The sequence below is a fragment of the Gymnogyps californianus genome, chromosome 2 (assembly GCF_018139145.2).
Source record: "Gymnogyps californianus isolate 813 chromosome 2, ASM1813914v2, whole genome shotgun sequence".
Taxonomy (NCBI): domain Eukaryota; kingdom Metazoa; phylum Chordata; class Aves; order Accipitriformes; family Cathartidae; genus Gymnogyps; species Gymnogyps californianus.
The window spans coordinates 120,865,190-120,887,570 of NC_059472.1; the positions used below are offsets into that span (position 1 = coordinate 120,865,190).

Below are 22,381 nucleotides of genomic sequence, written 5' to 3' on the forward strand. Positions count from 1 at the left end.
AGCAGCAGCTCTAGGCAACTCTTCCCCTACTTCTGCCTCTCCCTGCCTTGAGAGAAAATAGAAGTAGCACCCAGGAACAGCCTCCCCCTTGGGGAAAAAACGAAAAGCCTCAGACACCAGCAGAACCCATCACAGACACCAAGCAGAAGCACTGCCTAAGCCACCACACACTCAACTGTCAGCTACTTTTTCCCTAAGGTGAGAAGCTGCCTGACGTCTCGCAAGCTTTCTCACTTCCCCTGCAGCCAGTAGATCACACCCTTACTTCTACTCCTCATCCTTCCCTGCCTCAGCCACACAGGTTTTTTTGTTTGGAAAGGGCCTATTCTAGGTGCCTATCAGTAATCAAATAGTAGTTGGGGCAAGGGAGGTAAGGTCCTGATGACAGTCCAGAAAGCAGAGCTCAGTTTCTCCCAAAATCAACACACTTTAGAGCCACATTTAGCACATTCCTGCTTCAGCACAACCTAATCAGTACCAAACCCTGCAGGCTTCCCCAGGTCTGCTCCACTCCAGCCTCCTTCCCAGCAGCTTCCAGTTACAGCCATTTAGCTGCTGAGCATTTTGCTTTAAGAAGAAAAAGCAGATACACGAAGTCTACACTGTATTTTCAAACAGTTACAACTATTGATAGTAAAGAGCAGGGCTCTGAAAGGCCATTGACAGTGAGGGGAGAACAGAACTAGTCTTTTGCTATTGATAGTTTGTGTCCGCTGTAGCTGTTCCTAGACTGAAGAACATGTGCAGCTGTGGCTGTGAAGAAACACATTTTTGCCATCGATTCACACAGCTGACATGTGACTCCAGACATAGACCAGTGTCAGCCAAGTGCATACGCTTAAGATGTTATTAATAGCAGGAAAGCAATGAAATCAGTATGTGCTCTCCAACTACCAGCACAAGCTTGTCAGGCGGAAAGTTCTCACCTGCCTGGCCACCCTCCGAGCTTCCCAGTAAGGTTTAGAGTCTTCTACAGCTTTTCCAATCTTCTTTACCAGTTCATCCAGTTTTACCGTTGCTTCAACCAGCACAGAGCGGAACTTCTGGCGTGCATCCTTCAAATGTTGCAGAAAGGAAAGAAAGAACAAAGACAGATTAGAGCTTTAAAATTTATTTCTACCTGTTTGTTCCTACCTTCAGGTTGGTCTTTAGATTCATACATGAGCTGAGACATTCAAAACAGTTACTGGCATTTGGACTAAGCCAGAATTCTTCAGCAGAGGTAATAACAGGAACCCGGAACCGCATCCGAAAGCTAGCATCCTGGACACCAAATCTGTTCTTTCAGAGACAGCTTTTATACAAAGCCTGCAATAGCCTGTGCTAGATGTCACCTCTGGCAGGGTTTCTCAGAGAGGAATAGCTTGTAAATTACTCGCTCGGTGAGGAGGCAAACAACAGCATAACAAGTTCTGAGAGGGAGTTCAATGGCAAAGACATCTCATTTAGACAATGCTAGAATGGGGCTAGCAGGCAGGCAAAATCCACAGAGCAGGCTGGCAAATCAGCATCTCTTATCACACTTGTAGTACTATTCCCCCAGACACACCATTTCACAATGCAAGTGAGGATGGACAGGACCTGCTTTCTGCAGGAAGAACTGGACACTTCCCACATGGTATATTTTCAAGTCAGCTCCTCTTTCCTTTTATAAACACACCCTACTTACTTCAATAGCAGCAAAAAGCTTCCAGGTCCTCGTGGCAAGAATTCCTGCCATAAAAGCCAGTCTTTTCAGCTATGGTTTGTATCAATGTGTAAGGACACCTACCTTCCATTTGATTGTTATTATTTACTACATTTAAGAAAAGTAAATTCCAGCTACTTCCAAACTGGATGAGTTGCCCTCTTTACATGATTAGCTGAAGCAATTAAAATACTTTCTCTGCTCCACTGAAATTTCCACACCTTTAAGCAAAGTGATTCTGATTTCGATCTCAGCGTCCAACACAGACTCTAAATCAATGGAATTATTGCAGAGAGATGCAAGTTCAGGCTGGGACCTGGCCCAGGATTTAAGGAGATGAAGAGGAAGGGCCATGTGAGCTCTGGACAAGCCTTGTAATTCTAATTAGAGAGCAGGATTTATGCAGACTGCTGGAGTGACATGTTGATTATCAGGAAGCAGCTGGCTTGAAGAAGTGCTCTAATTCAGGAGGGTTTTGTCATTATTGTTGAGGATTTCTAGAATGCACAACTGTTTATTCATTGGAAGAATTAAAATACATTGGAACCTACCACTATGCTCTCAGAAGTGGAAAAAACTGCAATAATACATTAGTTTTTACAGAAAAAGCAACATACTTCAGTAAAAGCTTCTTTGCTTCCTTTTTAGTGTTATCTAAAACCTTAACCAGCATTGGTAATATTTCAGTCTAATGCAAATAGCTTTAGATTCTTATGTTACTCCAATTTATTCTGAGGAAGTATTCAAATGGGTAACAAGGTCAAAAATGGAGAATTAAATGCACATTAACCTACTATTTTATTAACTCTAATCCAGTCAATAATCTCATATCTTAGTGAAAGCCTGAAATGTATCATTCAGACAATATGTATCAGGTCAATGATTTTCTCAGTGAGAAGAGTTTGAATATTTCCAATTAAAGTACTGGACGATATATGGTTCACTGCTCAAAATGAGTTTCACAAGTAACTGAAGTAAGACTGCAAGCACGATGACTATATTGCAAGAAAAATGTTAAGTACTGAAGTATATTTAACAAAAACATGTTTTCCTACAAGTGCAGGAACAAAACTAAAAACTAATTTCTAAATGAGTGAGCCTGAAGGTTTGTCTTTCACTTTCTTTGTGAAAGCTGCATATTAGGATACTAGTTGTGGAAAGCAAATAGTTAAAGAAAAACATAAATGTATACGCATTAACTAAAAAAAAGCCCTACGCAGTGATTCATCAAAAAATTCAATTCCCATGTTTGTAAGATAAGCACTTGGAACAAAGAAACCATCACTACCAAATCTGTGCTTAGAGACCTACCCCAAATTTATTCCTGTGATAATTACGTACACTCTTATCCAACAGGAAAAAGAGGACTAGTCTCCACCCGGAGTTTAAAAAAAAGAAAAAAACAAACCAAAAACCACCAAGGACAGAGCAGCCAAACTAACAGCAACTTCTGTACACATTAATCTCCCACCAACTCAGATGAAGAACATACAAATTACTAAACTGTAACTAATCCTGTAACTGGCACCCGAGGCATAGGCCTTGCAAATGGTTAAGCACACGTTTATCCATGAGCACGGCCCCACTTGACACAGTAGCTAGTTCCACAGAATAGGGAGCTTGAGCTGAAGAATATACTGGTGTGAACTTCCAGTTTATCATTGTCCCCAAAAGATGCCTGCTTCATATTTTGAGGCTTTATTTGGGTCTGACCATCCTCATTTTTTCCAGTGAAGAACAGTAACGAAAACCAAAACACCCTAGAACTTTATCCCGTGTCATCTATCGCATGACTTATTTTAAATGTCATTTATTCTGAGGCTCCTGACTGTCACGAACACAAGCCTGCAGGCTCCACCATCTTCTGCATGAGAGAATAAGCGGATGGTTGTACTCTGCTGGGATCAGTCCCCCTACCAAAGGTTTCCAGCCATCCCCTTTGGACACAGCAACAAGATGCTGAGGTCTCTGAGAAGGTGTAATGCCAAACCCATGCCCGCTCCTGCACTACACGCACCACTTTTACTCTCCACTAGCCCCAACTACACTACAAAAGCAAATCATCCTACACTGTATATCTACACTATGTGTGCTCCTGCAGCAACCCAGTGCATTCACACCATCAGCCCCCTCAGTCCAAACCAATTCAGCTCTCATGGTCTCAGTGACCACAGCTCCTATCTGGGAGCTATGGCAACACCTCCCGTGAGCAGGGGCACAGCTCCATCCTGCAAACACGCAGCCGCACTCAGTGCATCGGCTCAGTGTGTCAGCCCTGCCATGCGCTGGCAGAGCATCTGTAAAAGTCACCACCCTTGGGACAGCGCAAAATTCCCCCGGCAGGTGCCCCTGGGGAAGTTTAAATAAGAAATACAGGTGCACCAGCTATTTTTACTCTTCATGTGAAACTGGGGAGGTCAGAAGCACCAAGGCAATTGCACCAGGAGCACTGGGCTTGGTGCACTTGCTACTTACGTGACATGAAAAGCGCATCTGTGGTTCACAGGAAGGATGGGCCTGTGGTCAAGGCAATAACTTGAGAATCAATTTAATTCCCTGCTCTATGTCTGGCTTCCTGTGTTACTCTCAGTGAGACACTTCGACCCACATGTGAAGTGGTTCAAAGCTATAAATCCTCTTAATGGTGTTTTCTGTAAGAACACTCAATCAAAAACTTAGAGGCTCAGGAACAGCACTGCAGTGCAGTTCATCCATGGTCCCCTGCATGAGAGAAGCCTTACATCTGTATTAGGAAGACAACCACACCACCTTCAACTTACTTATCAAATCCTCTGGTGTGATGTGCCTCCCTACAAGTGTTACTATTTAACTGCCAAACTCTTGCTTCATTCAGACCTTTACCTAGCACAAATGGGTAACAGAGAAAGGAAAAGATGAAAATTCCTGCAACTTGCTGCCATGAGCAAAACCAAGACAGTGCAGCATATGCCATGCAATTTTTCTAGCACAGTCCTCAATTCCTAGTCTCTATATTTCAGTTCCTTGAAAGATGATGCCTTCCCAGCAGAAACAGTAGTTATTGACAAAAGCAAGCATGCAGCCTTAGGTACAAACCCTGTGAGTCACTCTCACCATTTCTGGGTTGGGTTTTTTTTTTGGAAAAAAAAACACATGGGTTTGTTTTTCTCATCACTGCACTGAATACATACACAGACCAGATAAACTGTAACAGAAGCAATGCAACTGACAAAAGACATCTCAAACACCCAGACAACATTTCAAAAGCATGTTTTCCCCTCTACTCACTCATAATCTTCTGTGATAATTTTTAAGAACACCTTGTTACTGATTTTGCAAACAGAAAGGTGATATGAAAGCTGACTGGCTAACATTTCCAACGTTTTCTCCCTCCTATTTGCTCACATGAGATGATGATAAAGGTTTTTAAAGCTGAACAAAAGCCAATTAAGGCACTTTACCCTCAATGCGTGTCACAAAGTGCAAAAAAAAAAAAGTAGCAGTCAAAACTTCTCACTTAAGTTATAGTCTTAAAAGCTAGTCCCTCACTACCTAGGTGTTTGTCATACACGTGCTCTAGCAGGCATAGCACTTAGTGCATCACGTGAACAGCTGCAGTTTACTTTTCAACATCTTGTTCTACGTCTGCAAAAGCTCTACTCTGATCAACTTTCTTCCTGGAAATCCTTAGCACTTTTCTCCCAAATGATAGATTTCACAAGCACAGTTCTAGGGAACAAGTCAGACTTCTACCCCATATATGCTTTTGCTGCAATAGTTCATTATTAAAAGCACACTTTGTTTCCAGTAACTTGCTGTTGGGCAGCTATCTGCTGCTGCACCAAAAGAGGGACCACACTTAATGACAGCAGCATTTGAGATCCACCCTCAAATGTGGAAAGAAACTAAAATACAATTTTACACTTACACTGCATCTGTTGGAGAATAAAGTATACTTGTTTTCCTTTCTCATGAGTGATGGTGATGAGCTGCTGTTAGATGCCAGATGACAGGCAAATAACTATTTTTGCCCATCAAATGAAGCGTGTATTTTCAAACAATTTTCTTTTTAAAGCGAACTTAACACATCAACCAGGTATGAAGCATCTTAGTACTAAGCACATCTAAATTTAATTTACAAAGGTTGTCCTATGACCTTTCTGACAATTTGGTGTGCAGAACCTCCGACAACCCATTAAACCAGCCTGGGAAGTGCATGGGAAATTAAATTGCTGACTGAGAGGTAGGCTTCATCTATTTCCAAGAGGCAGGCAGTATCCATACCTGCCTTCCTCTGCTACTGAGACCTAGCAGCTGCAAAAGCTCATTTCCAAGTTAAAATAGCATCAGTATCAACAACGTCCAAGTGTGAAAGCAGGTAGGCTTCCCAATTACGTACACACCAGATAGATGCACACGCATGTGCTCAGAAATCTACCTCAGAGCATCGAACAGGTTAACGACATTTTTAACATCTATTTGGTGCCTGAGCAGTTCAAGCAAACCAGACTGACTACCCAAACCTTAAAAACAAAGCGCAAGGAAGGGGTTAAGTAATACCTCAATTTTTAAGCATGGGGAAAAGCCTTTTTTTCCACGCAGCTACTGATTTGCCATCTAAGAACAATAAAAATTGGTATTTGGAAGTTGCTCTAACCTCCTGCTTGCAGACAGTTACAGACTGAGACTACAAACACACTGGTATTTTTAGTCCTCTTAAAACAAGGGAGAGGAAAGCAGGCAGGGGAAGGCACTGGGTGCTCCTTCCAAAACAAGATTTCTCTGCCTAACCCTTCCTCCCTCCCTTAGGCTAGAAACCCATCTCTGCTTCAAGAACGTGAATCAAGTAAAGCCCTTTGACTCACTCGGGCGACAAAATCTTTCCAGAGCCATAGCAGAGGAAGGAACCTTTCCTTACTCATCCATGGATGAAAGCAGAAGACAAAACAACAAGCCATCCACACACAGGAGCCATTTCCTATGGAAACAAGCAGATTATAAAGAGACACAGAAAGATTTGTCCTGCTAGTGCTAGACAAATCCATCACGCATGTATATCGCACTCCAAAAACCAGCAAGAACACCAGCCAGTGAGCTGTTTCTCCCTTATCTGTGTACTCTTTTATGGACACTGGAAAATGCTGCACAGGGATGCTGATAAGGCGGCGGATGTTTCTACAGATAGATGTTTCCCCAGGCCAAGCAGGCGTGCTCAGAATGAGATTCCTGCCACTGACAGGCCATTTTTCTAAAACTTGAAAGACTGAGGATTTTTTTTAAAAAGTCTACTTAACTTGAAAGATTGAAGATTTTTTTTAAAAAGTCTACTTAAAATTCTTGTGTGTGACAGGGTCAAAAGCTTGAGCTTTACCCCAAACCCAAGTAGTTTAGTGAGGAAGTAAGGAGAACAACTCTAAATAAAATAGCCCTTCCCCTTCTGAGAGGGGTTCAAATGCTGACAAGGCTCACAAGTGAAAGAGCACCACAGCTGACACACCCCTTTCCTTTGACTCTATCCACCAACCCAGGGTGACCTTTTGGATAAATCCAGGACTAAAAGTAACACAGAGTCTTGCAGATCAGGACTAGAGGATTTAGGCAAGCATACAAGAAGGATCCTAACCAGGCCCTACTTAAAACAAGCATTGCTGAAAGCAGCACTGTTCAGCTCTCATTTTCATGTGTAGTCATCTCCTCTTAACAAACATTGGCAAGCTCATAGCTCCAGCAACACAAAAACTCTGACAAAAACAACATTTGGGATAGCTGGGATTCCAGTGGTAATTTTAATGGTATGTGCTGTATTTCCCCTCCCCACAATGCTGCCAGAGGGTCCCTGGGTGAATTTGTTACATCTGAATTGTACTTTCAGGAGCCAAAGACATGTGTGAGTTAGCTGGACAGATGAGTCATGCACATTTATTAAGTACATTTGCAACTGCTGATGTGAGTTCAGATGGAGATGCATTTCCAAGAAACAGGAAAAAAGCTCAAATAGCAAGGTGCTGCTCTAACTTGCATTTGGCCAAAACATACTTGTATCTCCACTGCAAGATGTTTCCCCCACTTCTTCACAGACGCTTCAAACAAACAGGGACGTTAGCGAAGCCAAGTGTTAAATCCCTCGGAGGACCCTTATCATCCTTTTGCTGTGTCAGTAACGCTCAGTGTTGCACTTAGTATGAGCAGCATTATGGATTTTAAATCAAGCCTAATCAAAGATTCATTAACAGGCAATACATTAACACAACATATAACTACCAGCCACTCAGTGCCCTTTAGCAGCTCCGCAACTCCCAAACAGGCTCTAGGCATCACCAGGTCAGGATATTTCCCCAGGGTTTAATAGGATAGGTCAAAAGAGCAAAAAATGAGTAATTATATCAAGTAAAAGAATAGATGTAGCCAACTACAACGTATCTGTTCAAGTCATGCCACGCATGTGAATCCACCCCTCTCATATGTAGTTTGGGTGCAGAACTTTTTAAAAAAAAAAAAAAGGCAGGCTGATCAACTTAAAAAGGAATTCCCCATTTTATCACCTCTGTGAGCAGCAAATGCCAATATTTTCCACATCATTCAAACACGGACATGTCTGCTGCTACACCAAGAAAGTGTAGTCTCAAAATCCTAGAAGCCTCTACTGATTTCAGCCCCATAACATTTCCATCAGGTAAAGCAGCATTTTTACTTCCATTTTGCAGATGTAGACCTGAGGCACAGCGAGAACAAAAGCATGAGCTTTAGAAGCATTTAACATCTACAGCCTTTTTTCCCCAGTTAATGCAACTGGAGACAGACAGCAGTCCCATTTAGAGCGACTCGTGCAAAGCCACAGGAAGTCCAGAACAGACTGGCAGTACTTAGATGCCACAAGGTTACTCTTCCTGCTTATCAGAGAGTACATCAAGTCACAAACACATGGGTGTCTTTTTCTGAACTTCCTTCAAAGAAATATACCTTCTACTCAAATGCTTCCATTGCTTTTCCAGATTATTCTGGGAAAACACGCCAGTGGGAACGTATGGACCACAAAGTAATGCTACAGGAAGCTGGCAATCAGCATCTTGTCCTGTAAATAGCCTAATGATACTGTCTATGTTCCCGTTAAAGTCAACTACGATCGGATATTGAAAAGATGAAGAAAATAATAATAGAAGAATAGGATAAATATATCTCCATTGTCTGATTAAAAAAACCCACACCTTTCTTCTAATGAAATACCGTGCAACAGCAGCAACACCACAAACTAGGAAGGGGTAGCGAGAGGGACCCAAAGCAGCTAATAACAGCCAAAATAGCAAATCTTCAAAGGCAAACGCAGCATGGCTCTTCCAGAAGCCCACGTTTTCAGCAGCATTCAAGGATTTTGGAAGTCTTTGAAGCAGAATGATCCCAGTTCTAAACTCCCCCTCCTCAACTCTGAATTTATCCTATAAGGCTGCTTGGCAAAGCTTTCTTTTCTTGTCCAGAGTATGAATGCAGGGATTTTCTTCTAACCACAAGCATTGTGGGTTTGTTTTTTTTTAATATCTTTTCTCTAGAAAGGTTATAAGTCCATTTAAAATACATTTATCAACATGTATATAAATTAAGCCTTGCTTACATCATCCAACTGCATTTGTCCTCAAAATTTAAGCAGATCAAAAGTAATGAAAATCTTTGTGGATTAAAAATTATGCAGTTGCATGATAGCACAAACCGGCTTCAATTCAGTAAGATTTTCGGATGAAAAGCAAAGAGGAAACATTAATGAAAGCATACTGTTGATGATATTTCAACCTAATTCCATCAAACACTGCTTATAGTAAGTACTACAGACAGATCCGCAGTAAACTTTTAATGACAGAGGTAGAAAGCATCATATAATTATTCTCTGCACTATCTGACACCTAGTATTTCTTAGACTAAGTGAGCAACAATGTAAGATAAAGCTAATGTGGAAACACTGCTCTTTTATTTACAATGATATGTCCAGGAGCCTTTCAGCCTTTAGAGCTCAGCATGTGTCACACACAGAGTAGGTACAAATCTCCAGGCTCTGCAACCACTTGAACACATGAATAATTTTAATCAAGCAGTAAAATCCCATCTTGAGTCATTGGGACTTATTTCATGAGTATGCATCTGCATTATTATTACTATTCTATTTGCTTCATAATATGTCCTCAGTGCAAGGTTATGACAAGATTAATGAAATCCAGGCAACTATCCATAGCACCATCTTTCAATTTCAGTACCTCAGCATGAAATAAGGAGACTGAAAAGATATATATAATGATTTTTTTTTAATACATGTATATAAAGAGTCCTGAAGTCCATTTAATTGGTACTGTTGCAGACTAGCATACTGATTTTTAAAGTTCACTCATAAAATTTAAATCAAGTTAGTGACACTGAACAGTTTTCACAGCTGAAATACATTTTAATTTTGCATAACAAATAGTCCCCCATTCCACTAAGTTTATTTGCCAATAAATTCATGATGTACATGCCACAAAGCACAGAAAATGCAAACAAGTAGGGAGAAGAAAATAGCCACGTGACAAGGCTGCTTTGTTTCCAAAGAAGTTCATAACCCTATAATCTGTTTGGTGCATACAGTGGATACTCCAATATTTTAAAATACTACCGGCAACCATCCCATGCTCCAGGTACCCATCTCATGGAAACACGCATACAAGGGGGGGGGGGGGGGGGGGCGGGGGAGAATATCAAACACAGACTTTGACATTTTGAAGATGCAGAACCGAAATCTATAGATGTACTTTCAGAGTATGTTCATCACTGCAATCTCAGCATGTTTTGATACAGTATTCAAAACATTGTAATGTTATCAAAATTGTTTAGGATGTAAAGTAGCATTTTATGCCAGTTTTCCTTTAGCAGCATATTCATCTTGCAGTTCCACTGGCTTTATCTTCTTTGTTTTGCAGTTAACAAAAGAAAATTTAGACACACAAGTAGGACAGTTTGTTTTGATTTGTTATTAGAGCAATAATGCTGAGCCTTCCAGAACAACTACCAAATAGCTGAAGCTCAAATTTGGGGCCTTAGAAACAATTTCTTCAGAACTATTAGATTTTTAAGTGTCTAAGAAAACCTCTTTTTCCAACTAGGAAGTCTTTTCCTTCAACTCCTTCAATTTTCCTTCATTACTTTCCTTACTCAGAAAGTAATGACAAAAAAGGCAAAACTAACAAGCTAAAAAAAAAGTCACCAAGGAGGAGATCCTGGCAGGTAATTGTATGGCAAAGATGCTTAACCAAATAAACTTTCACTTTCTGTAATCACAAGAACACAAACCCAAAAGAGTGACTTGTAAAAACAGAACTTGCCTAAGTTTAGTTTCAAAACCTAAAAATAGGGTTTGGCGGGAGGGGGTGCGGGGTTCTCCACATAGATTTTTTTACACTGTCAGCATCCCTCTACCTTCTCCCTTTCTGTTCCAGCTGTTAGCTCAATTCACACCTTTAAAAAATCATCACCAGACTCTTGCTGCCAAATTACCATTCAGGATGGCACAATTCAGGAGGGAACCTACTTAAAAATACTGTTCTGTTGCTCACAAAATCCAACATGCACAAAAAGGAAAATGCAAGGATGAATTCTATACCTCCAGCTCCGTCTCTCTCCGATTGATATCATCTGTAGATTGATTTAGTTTTTCCAGCTCCCCCTAGAAAGAAAGAAAGAAAAGTCAAACGCATATTAAGAAATCAGGGGAAAAAAGGTGTCTGAGAACGCTCATTCAGCATCCCCACTGAAAGCTCACAAGGCTTACAAATTCAGTGAAAAGAGGAAACCTTGAGACATTTAGAATAACTTTGCCACTGGTCTTCTATTTTGCTGCTTACAAGAAAAATAATCAGAGAAGCTCTATAGTTCTATTTTAAGGCAGTACATTTCCTGTGATGGCTTATTCCTCACTATTAAAAATAAACATAAGGTACAGTAAGTTCTGTCTTGTTAATCAATATAGTCAGTATCTGCTAGTTTCCAGTGAGATACACACACACCCCCCAAAAGGATTAGCATAAAGTTAGTACTATCACAGGAGACATACAGTGAAAGCACAGCATTGATAAGAAACATGTCTTGCAGCACCAGAGGCATTTTACTCTCGCTTTTGGCAAACCATTTTAGAACACAACCAGTCAATGGGACATACGATTATGTTTACTTTCTGCTTTCGTGCCAACATTTTGATCTCTTAACAGCAAAAACAGAGGTGTTAAATCCCTTGAATAAATATTTACTAAAGGTGGTGTTGGCATGAATGAAGTTACTGTAAAAACAAAGCTCATTCTTAATGACTTTCTTACCACAAAAAGCAACCCTCAGGAGCAGACTCCAATAGCCTTCTTTATTCGAGCAACATGTTACTCCATGTAAGATCCTACGATTTCAACAGGAGTGTTCTCTAACTCAAATGTTATTTAATTTTCAACCAGTGTAACAGAATCCGCCTTACACTGTTCCGCTGTATAAACCGAACGCTGTAAATTGATTGTCACTTGCGCGATTTCCCACTAGATTACAAGAACGACTCTGGTTACAATCAGAAAGGAATTAATTGCAACAGTTTAGTTCTCTCATCCTCAGAGGTCAGATTTAATTTCCAGCTCCTAGGATTTGGAAGATACATATTTGCATATCCATGTTTTCTGAAACAGACATTCATACAGAAATTACCCAATTGCCTTTTACTGTAAGGCTAAGAACATTGCGGCTCTCACAGAGGCAGACACAGCAGCCTGTTTTTAAAACCAAACAGAAAACTCAACAAAAAGAGTTCCACCAATAACGTGCAAATCAGGTATGTGGAAACATGTTGCAAGCTGAAGAAGCTAAGGCCAAAATTAGATCAATAGGCACTAACGGAGCTCAGCTTCTCAAAATCAGGGCAATAACAGGCTAGCTTTTGGCTGAGGGCCTCGCTCTGTGTAACCATGTTTTGTGAATTTTGCAATTGCTCTGCTCAGCCCTGGAAAAGAAATGCTCACGATGGAGAAAAGAATGACAATTACAGCAAGGAGGGCCCTATGCCAAGGATCCATCCTCTCAGCAATGTACACACATGCTTATATTCACTCATGACAAATGGTCCCAGCAACGCTGGAGGCAAAAGCCATAAATCTGCAGAGACCTAAAAATACATTTCATTTCAGGGACCACAGCGTGCTGAAGTTTGCACCAGGCAATTGCTCAAGACGTGATTTTGGGGAGAAAAGCTTTGTATAGAAACCATGCAAGAATAAAAAGCATTTCAGAAGGCATTCATAGACAGAAAAAAACATCTTCCACTAAAGCTCCTTTTTTAAACAAATAAAAATAATAATAATAATTTAAAAAAAAAAAAATCTATGTTTTCCCCCATTCACGAATTTCTGAGCATCAACCCTGTTTCACGAGCAAGGTCACCCTGTCATGGTCAAAAATAAAAGGGGAGGGGGATTTCAGCGGGAGAAGGAAGGACGCCCAACGGAGCCCGGCGCAGAGCGCTGCCCGGGGCCGCGGGGTAACAAAGGGCTGGGGCGCCCCGGGGCCGCTTCCCCCCGCACCCGGCGGGCGCCGAGACACCCGGGGCTGCTCTGCACCGCCGCCCGGCACAGGCAACTATATATATATATATATGTATGTATGTATGTATGTGTGTACGTACGTAAATATGCATTAAAAAGCAAAAATAAGGGGGGGAGGGGGGGAAAGCAATCATTATAACAATTATTATATGCATATTAAAATAAATTTTAAAATTAAGCCCCCCCCCCCCACCGGAGAGGCAGGCAAGGCGCGGCGGCCCTCACCTGGATGCGGGGGTCCACTTCCTCCTCCTCGGGGCGCGGGCCTTCCTCGGCGGCACGGCCGCGCCTGCCCCCCGGCTCCATGGCGGCGGCGGCCACTGCTCCCGGCGCCTCCCGCTCCGCCGCTACCGGCTCCGGCTCCGCCGCCGCGGCCACCCCGGCCCGGCCCGGCCCCCGCCCGGCCCCGCCTCCGGGGGGAACCCCTCCCTCCCCACAGCGCCCCCCGTCTCTTTGTGCATTCGCACCGCAAGGAGGAAACGAGCACAAAATTGCGGGGTTTCCTTTTTTTTTTTAAGCCCTCCTTCCCCCCCCCTCCCCCCCGCCCCTTTTTTTTTTTGTGTTAATGCTTGTGTTTTGCCGTGCTCGGTGCTCGCCCCGCCATCCTCCCCGCCGGGCGGACCAAGTGCACGCAACTGCAGTGCATGAAACCAAAATGAGTAGTTTCAGGGAAATGCTAACGATACCTTGAGTGGCTTTTTCCTTTTTTTTCCCCTCTTTTCTTCTTTCCTCTTCTTCAGGCTCTGCTGGGGGCTGACATGTTTATGGAGAAGAAAAGGGGAGAGAAAGGGAGGAGGCAAAAATAATAAAGGCACTTTCAACAACCTTGAAAATTCAAATGAAACCCAGATTCCTATTGTGTGGCAGCGAGGCAAGCAACTATCGTACCTACTGGAAGCAGCAGAAAAAGACATACTAAAGACATGTCCTTTTGTTGTCAGTAAAAAGGAACTTCTTGCAAGAAGCACTGGTACCATGTACATGCATGGCCCCTGGCTAGCAGAGCACTTCAGATTAGGGTCTCCTTAATCATGGGGGCAGTGCCCAGACGGGCACCCCAACACTCATGGGAAAAGAGTGGGGAACCCGTCTGACTAGCAGTGTACCAGCAGGGATGGGCTCCAGCACCCCTTCATCTCGCTGGCCTCGGGCACAGCTGAAACCCCTTCTGTGGGCTGCAGCAAAGAAATAAAATTTTAAACAATTACTTTCTCTTCCCTTCTCACAGCAACCCCAGAGAGAGACTAACAGCGCGTTCCCTCGTCACTGAAAAGGAAAAACATGATGCTTTGTCTTTTCCCTCCTCAAGACACAGAGAAGACAGTCGCACCAAAGCACATGGGCCAGGCTACCCACATAGGAAAAACAAGGCAAGAAGTGGCAACTGGCTGAGCCAAGGCCCTTCCTCAAATCACACCAACCACATGGAACCGCTTCCTCACTCCCTCTGGGTGGATAAGAAGTCATTTCAAACAAATGAGGAATATATGTCCACCTTAAAAGTATTGCTGTTGACTTAACCCCATTTTTGTTAGACAACTCCTCAAAAGGTTTAAAAAAAAAAAATTAAACAAAAGTTTAGATGTGGTGAAGAAGCTTCCTTTGTGAGACCGAAGATGAAAAAAAATCTCAGCAAAGCACAAGAAGATAAAAATTCATGTTCCTAAGGTAAAAAAGGAGGCAAAAGAAAAGCAGTCAGGCTCTTCCAAACACTGTAAAGCAACCGGAAAAAAAAAAAAAAGATGGGAGGAAGAGGAGAGTGGCACAAACATTTGAAAATAGTATAAACATGCAAAGTGACACCAACAAACTAAAATAATCAAGGAACAGAGGAGGTGTTGCAAAAACGCAGATGGGTTGTTTGCAACATCTTCATTTCTCACAGCAGAAGAAATCATGTAAAGGCAAAAAAAAAAAAAAACAGATCAGCCAAAGCCAAGTGTTTTACTGCTGTCCATTAAAGGAATTCAATGTGTACACACAGCCAGAGGTTCCCAGGGCCCTGGTGTCTCTCATCCCCGGTGTGCTGTGGCTCATGCCAAGACAGTGGTGGTCAAACGCCCAAAGTTCTCATCATCCTAAAAGAGCACACAAAACACATAGCAGCATATGGAGGAGTTAATGCTGGCAATCCCGCTGTTATCACTTACATTTCTAGAAAACAAGGCTACGTAAAACAGCTACTGCAGCTACGCCATGTTTCTCAAAAATCTACGCAATCTGACCCGCGGCAATGTCACGCAAAGCACTGCCCGCTGCTTGGGGTACAGAAATGTTCCTGCGCAGACATGCTCTCGCCAAGGGATCTGTAATGTTTGCGCGAGGACCCTGTTCTTCCATTGCCACCGCGACAGTCCTCGTGATTGTCACAGCTCAAAAAACCTGCAGCCAAATTCATCAATCTGCTACCATCAAGGCAGAGCAAGCTGTTTCTTCCCTCAGTCGTACAGTGGAATTAGCATGTTGGGAAAGCTGCCTGCAGAGCTTAGTGCTGTGCAAGAGACGGTATGAATACACAGGCCCTTTTCCCCACAGCTCTGAAATCTCACACAGAGCCCCAAAGCCATTGAGATAATTTTATATCAAACCAATATGTCGGAAAGATTTATATATTAAAAAATCACTGAAGAATGCACAGGTCATATGTCTGTCATCGCTGCCGACATCACTAAGGCATAAACAGAAAAGTGGCCTTAAGGGAAAGATTTGACAGAAAAGGGAAAGGGAGACTATTCAGTACACATGAAGATCAATAAAAGACTCAAGAATATTATTTGCATGCTCAGTTTTTTCTCTTCCCCATGAAACAGTTTTGGCTGAAACCGCTGCCACATGCAAAGGGTGGCAGAGCCCCGGGAGTATCCGAGGAACAATCCTGCACAGCACGTAGGCAGGCTTCATGCTCCGCTTAAGTCAATACGGTGCAAGAAGTCAACCGCGGACAATGGCGTTTGGGTATTACTTTTGCCAAGTCACGAGTGATCTCATCCCAGCAAATCTCTCCTACATGATCTGTTAAAAGCCAGACACCTCCCCAACCCCACCCCACTCCCAGAAAGCCAGTCATACTGACCTTTTCGCTTCCCCCACAGGTCCCCCATGCGCCAAGGCGGCTGAGTAAAGCCTGCACAAGGCTTGACTGAGACAGTCTGTGCTTTCTCCTGTATCGCTATTCAAAACCCTGGTCCCAAGCATTCAATATTTGAACAAAGCACTGTGAAGTGAAGGCAGGAAGAAACAGCTTGCTCTTTCACTAATGGGATTCCAAAGTGGCCGCAGCGGAGAATTAGCCCAGACCCACCGGGCCGGGCTGCAGCTTGACACAAGCTATGCTGGAGATGGTACAGCTCACCTAAAGAGCACAAGGAGAGGTACCGGTACAGGAAGACACATGATCCAAGTTACTTGAACAACCAATTTAATTGCACCAGGCAACACTTCTGTGTTGCGACATGACAGCAGGCATATGTGGCACAAGCCTTACCATTAAGACCAGATCCTGGAGCACGGAAACTCCTGGGCAAGGGTGATGCTCTGGCCAAGAGCACTGCTACAGTCATGCTTCTGGGGGAAGTTGCTAGATAACCTCATTTTTTGGTCCCACGGAAATCCTCAGTGTACAGGCAGCATTTGGCAGGGGGAAGAAGGAAACGTCTGTACTTGAAGAGAGGAGTACAGAGAGGAATTCTCTCCCTCATTCTGGAGGATGGTTTGTAGATTAGGTACTATACCTCTGAATAGACATTGGGGAACTAGAAGTTGCATTTTAAATAAAATCAGCTGGGAAGAAGTATACATCAGTGAAGAAACGCTTGGGGAAACATACTAATGACTCTAATTTGGGGGGGGGAAATCAAAGTGAATGGATAGTGTAATTTTACATATATTTGATAATGGTAGATTCAGAATGGATTTTAAGGAAGGGTTGGGTTTTTTTCCAAATCTCATCTTATATTCAAATTGCTGCTCATACTTGCCCTCAAAGCTTGCTTCTGCCCAAGCACCAGAGGCAAGGGCCTAAAATACAAATCAAAGTTGCATTTCCTTCCTCAGAAACAAGTATCTCCTCTTTTTGAACACTAATAGCATATTGAGCAGAGTTCAGGACTAATTAACACACATTTGATTACTGAAGATACATTTGCAGTTCATGGAAACCTTTGTGGAGAAAACAGTCTGAGAGACAGAGCCTTGCTTACAGAATACTGCCTCTCTCCTCAAGGGGACTGGAGAAATAGTTCTGCTCTGAAAAATTCTTCTGCTTTCGTTGATTATGATGCTAGAGACTAACTTCCAATTGGCCTCAAATATTGATGCACTGTGGCAATTTGGTTTTAAGTAACTTACCATCAAACAAACACAGAAAAAGTATAAACAGTCCAATTCTAAGGAGAAAAAAAAGTGTATAAAACATGGCCCCCCAAATACATTTATGGGCATAAAATCCTTCATGTAATTTCTTAACTGAATTAATCCTGAAGACCAGTTTACCACACTGACTTTTGCAATGTTACACCAGAAATTAGTTTAGCTCAGGGAATGTCTCATTTAAAAACAAAGTCACCATCTCCCTCTTCTAAACTGCAGCAAAGACATTGCTCTGTCAACATTCAAACCCCATATGCTTTCCTGGTTTTCAGAAGTATATTGCACGTGTTCGAAACATTTTTTAAACATTAAGTAGGATCTCGCCCACTGTCACAGTACATTTGAAGATCTGGTCCTCCATATCTTAATCTTTGATAAGAAGCTAAGCACATACATTTTTTGAAGATATGCGCTGCATTTATGAAAGATTTTAAATTCCCTGGATGCACATGCAGGGTATTAAATACTTAAGAAGTGGTCAGAATCAAAACTTCCTCTGGCTTATTTCTCAAGCAATTTTCATGCTTCCATACTCACAATGGTTGCGGCATGCTTGTGCTCTGCATTTCAGGAAGCACTAAAAATCAATTATCTTTTTTACACCAGTATGTAAGATGCTATCGTCTTATGAACTTGCATACAAATGATGCACTCAAAGACACATTAATGGTGCTTGAGCATCTATGGTACAAACAATTGTAGATTTCCCCACCTACAAGGAATGTATTTAAAGAAAAAGCTACATCCCAAAATACCCCTTAATTTCACTTCTTTTTAACAAGCACCATTTAAGGATGATTAAAAATACCCTCTAGGCTTCATAGGGCTACAAAGAAAGGAGGCTCATTTAAAGAGGTACAATCTATCTTCTAGCCACACTAATCTTAATATCTTTCACAAAAACTGAATACAAGGATTATTAGCAAAATTACCTGCTGGGCCAATTTCTACTGGATATACATTTATATCCCATGAGCTACTTTTCTTATTATTCTGAAGCCTGATATTGATGATGCTTTATACAGATAGTGTGAGTGCAATGTAGTTTAGGACATATATATATATATACACACTCACATACACTATGCTATATATATATACACACACAATGCATGACTAACAGCTTGATGGATTTCCCTGCTTCTTGTTGTTTCATTGGGAAAGAACCACCATCATTACAGGACTTACTTTCTCCTCCTCCAAGCTGTCTTTTGGCAAGGCGGGTGGCGGGTGGAATTTCCCACTGGAAACCATCAGTACAACAACACTACATATGCAGAGGAGCAGAGCAGCCCCGCTGCTCATCTGGCCAAAATACAGCATGTGCTGCTTTTGCAGATTTAGAAAATAACAGAGTAACATGAGACTCTTCCTCAGATCTGCTGCTGAACAATAAGGAAGATCCCTTTTAGAGTGCTTGATACTTGAACAGGGAAAAACCCTATACTGCACCCTTTTAAGATGAATATATCCCCCCAGGTTCCCAGTTCTGCCGTCTGTTTTCCTCGATAACTAGTCTCCCATCAGTTTCAGTGGGACCAGGATCAAACACAAAGGTGTTAGTCTGTACTCAAAATAAGGCCTTAGACAAGAGGTGTTGCCTTGTGAGAGCCAAAATGAGATGCAAGTGCCATTCTCTTCTACCCAGCCTGACAATTCAGTAATGCTTCTGCAGTGGTGCGGATACATCATTGCTATTCAGTACAAAAACACCCACCCTCATCTTTCATTCTTTATACTTAGACTTCTATGCAAACCACACTGAAAACATTTATTTAAAGAACTACCTCTAATTCCCAAATAACATTGGCCATGTGCAAGAATACATCTCATTTTTCCAGTCCTTTGTTTGCTTAATGTTCAGACTGATTCCATATTTGTGGCTATTTAACTACATTAGTAGCTTTCTCACTGGTAGATTTAAAGGATAAAATCCCCTCACTGGTCTCTTGCCACCAGCCCACACTGCTCATGATACCAAACACAACCCTGATAGACGAAGGCAGGAGTCCCTGTAACACAGCACTATGAAAATGTAATGACAACCAAGAAACTCCAGGTAGTGAAGCTCCTGTGGGTCTGGTTCAGGGTATTCATGTGTCCGGTGTACTTCAGTGAGAGCCATGAACGGTTGCTCAAAGGTGGCAGTTTCCACAACCCTTCCCTCACACAGCATGGCTACTCCATACACTCAGTACAGAGTAATTTTCCAGCTCAGCAGGAAGGGGGCTCCTTACACCTCCCAGTCACAGGCAATGCTCCTGAGAGGTGCTTTGTGACACTGTTCACGGGCACCTTCCCGCCGCCAGTGAGGCATCTCCTACAGAGCAAAGCTACCCTGCGCATGCAGGCTGGAGCACAGCTCTGTGCAAAAGCAACCTGATGACCACTGAAAGTTCTCTGACCACAGACTTCGCTTCTTAGTAATCAGACAGGAAATTCACCCATATCCTATTTTAAGCTGCTGAGCGCACAACATTAACAACTTGAGCCTCCAGAACACCTTTCATCAGAGGATCTCAGAGCATCCCTTCAAGCATCACCTATCTAGGGAAGCTTTCCCTTTGGTTTCCTGCACAAATCCCATTTCTTACAGGTGCTAATTGATTAAATGGAGGGAAACAGCACAGACAAGTACAAGGATAGCCCAGAGGATCAGGGAAACAGACTCCTATTCAAAATGAGCTTTCAAACAGGGAGCTGAGTAGACCAGGTAGCTACAAAAAGATTTGGGACCTCATTATCATCATGACCAGCTCAAGTGTAAGAGAAAAGGCAGAACCCTGGTCTATATCTAGAGAAAGAAAAGACAGGGGCTGGCAACCCAAGGGGAACTCCTGCCTCTGAGTTGTGAAGGCAGACTGGCAGCCAAGAAGGAAACAGCTGGGTAGCCCAGAGATGGGGGCAGACCCTTCCACAGCCAAGCCTCATTAGTAAGGTATTAAGAAAGGTCTTTGCACAGTCTCTTTGCTTCCTAACCACATTTGGCTGACCCATAAGCAGCGACAGGAGAAATAGGAAATGTTTTTTCTACCCTCCTCTTTAGTTTCCTTTCCAGGCCTGTTATAGCCTAATTTACTTTGTGCCAGAAAATATGAGCTTATCAAGTATTTAGATACAGAAAAAATTGTCAGTTTAACAAATTTGAGTTTGATGCCTGCAAGATCTTAAGTGTCTACACTTCAAGTGTCTCCTTCCAGATATGTATGGAAATCCACAAGCCTTTAAAATATTCAAATAAAAGAAATCTGTCTCAGTTTTGTAAAAGTGAAATGCTTCCTGTGTACAAAGCCCCTTTCCCCCCTCTCCTACCATTAATAGCAATATTTTCTGCCCTCCACCAACTGCCTGGCAGAATCATACTCTTCAGTGCTTCCCGTTACATAAAAATCGAGCGACTGAGCACATTGTGTGTAGGAGTGAAGTAGTCTGTTTTAGCACCCAACTTTATATATCAGGATAAGAAGTAGTGATTATCTGCGTTCCCTCTCCTGCCTTCCCCCATGCCACAACCCGCAGGGGCATGCTGCTGCAGAGCCACATCCCTGCCTTTCCACCTTGGTACCCAACAGCAGCCCAGGGCAGCACCAAGGCTGTGAAACCTGCCTGATCCAAAGTCAGACGCACAGGGCAGGTTTTGAAGCCTTGCTGCCACAACCGTGCTGCCAGCAGCATCTGACCAAGTGCCTCACATCTCCAAGAGCTGAATAAACACTTCTGGATTGCAATGCAGATAACGGGCTCGCTCTCTCACCTCTGCTCCCCACTCCTCAACTCTGTCTTCTCTACTTCTCCCTCACCATCCAAGCTCAGCCTCTTTTTTTCCACAGTCTTAATACCTTCCCCTTCTTTCTACCATAAGTATCATTTAACTCATTGCTTCCCTCCTTCCTTAATTTGTCTTTGTCCCTCATTTCTCTTTTTCCCTTCTTCCGATCTCCCCAACTTTACGTCCTGGAAATCCCTCTCCTAGAAGCAGAACTTGCTGTTCACTCTCCTCAGCCGAAAATTTTCCTCTCATTTCTCTGTTTCACCCCATCTCTCATTCACTTCCCCACACCCCAGCTTTCCACCACCAAAACAGTCTCAGTAGCGCGCTCTCAGCATTGCAGCCCAGACTAGACACCAATCCTCAGGCTGACCTTCACCCATCCCACTTTTCATCAGCTCTTCCCCACAGGTCCCTCAGCCACGCAGACAACACAGACATAAAGCAGAGGCTGCTGGGGCTGCCTGAGGGACCTAAGGAGGAACAGAGGCAGCACCAAGAAGACACAGCATAGGTTCTGCAAAAAAAATGAAAGCAAAACTGCCCACTGCTTTGGGGACTTCTGAGGATTAGGGAATATCCTTACAGCTTCTACAAACTGACATTATGTCTGGAAAGTACAGCATAGATACGCAGCAGCAGAGGGGGAAAAGGGTCTTCAGAGTTTCGTGACACTGAGTGGTTCAGATCTCCATCAACTGAAGAGCTCTGAAGGCACAAGACCACACCTTTAAAGCTACCAGATTATAGATACCTGCACCACATGCTTCTGGTCTCACTATTAGCTGAACTGCTTCAGATTTTTCTCTTTCACCAGCAGGTGCAGACAAGTTCCAGACCTAGGCTTAAAAATATTAATTCAATATACCAGCAAAAATCTGTTCCCAAGGCCAGGCTACCTATGGTCTCTCCTGGACGGTAAAAGCACGCGCTGTACCAGAGAACGCCAACAGAAGTAGCTTTGGGTAAGAGACTGAGAGAAGACCTGTACTA

The 22,381-nt window shown here is 42.8% G+C and overlaps 1 protein-coding gene across 1 annotated transcript in view; it reads right to left on the minus strand.

Annotated features, from left to right (window-relative positions):
- Positions 1-13,557, minus strand: part of SH3BP5 (SH3 domain binding protein 5) — a 56,008-nt gene extending 42,451 nt beyond the window's left edge. The window contains exons 1-3 of the mRNA XM_050892679.1: positions 13,477-13,557; positions 11,283-11,345; positions 927-1,055 (exon numbers count right to left, since the gene is read on the minus strand). Coding sequence (XP_050748636.1) covers positions 927-1,055; positions 11,283-11,345; positions 13,477-13,557 — 273 coding nt within the window. The remainder of the gene's footprint in view (positions 1-926; positions 1,056-11,282; positions 11,346-13,476) is intronic.
- Between the last annotated feature and the right edge of the window lie 8,824 nt (positions 13,558-22,381).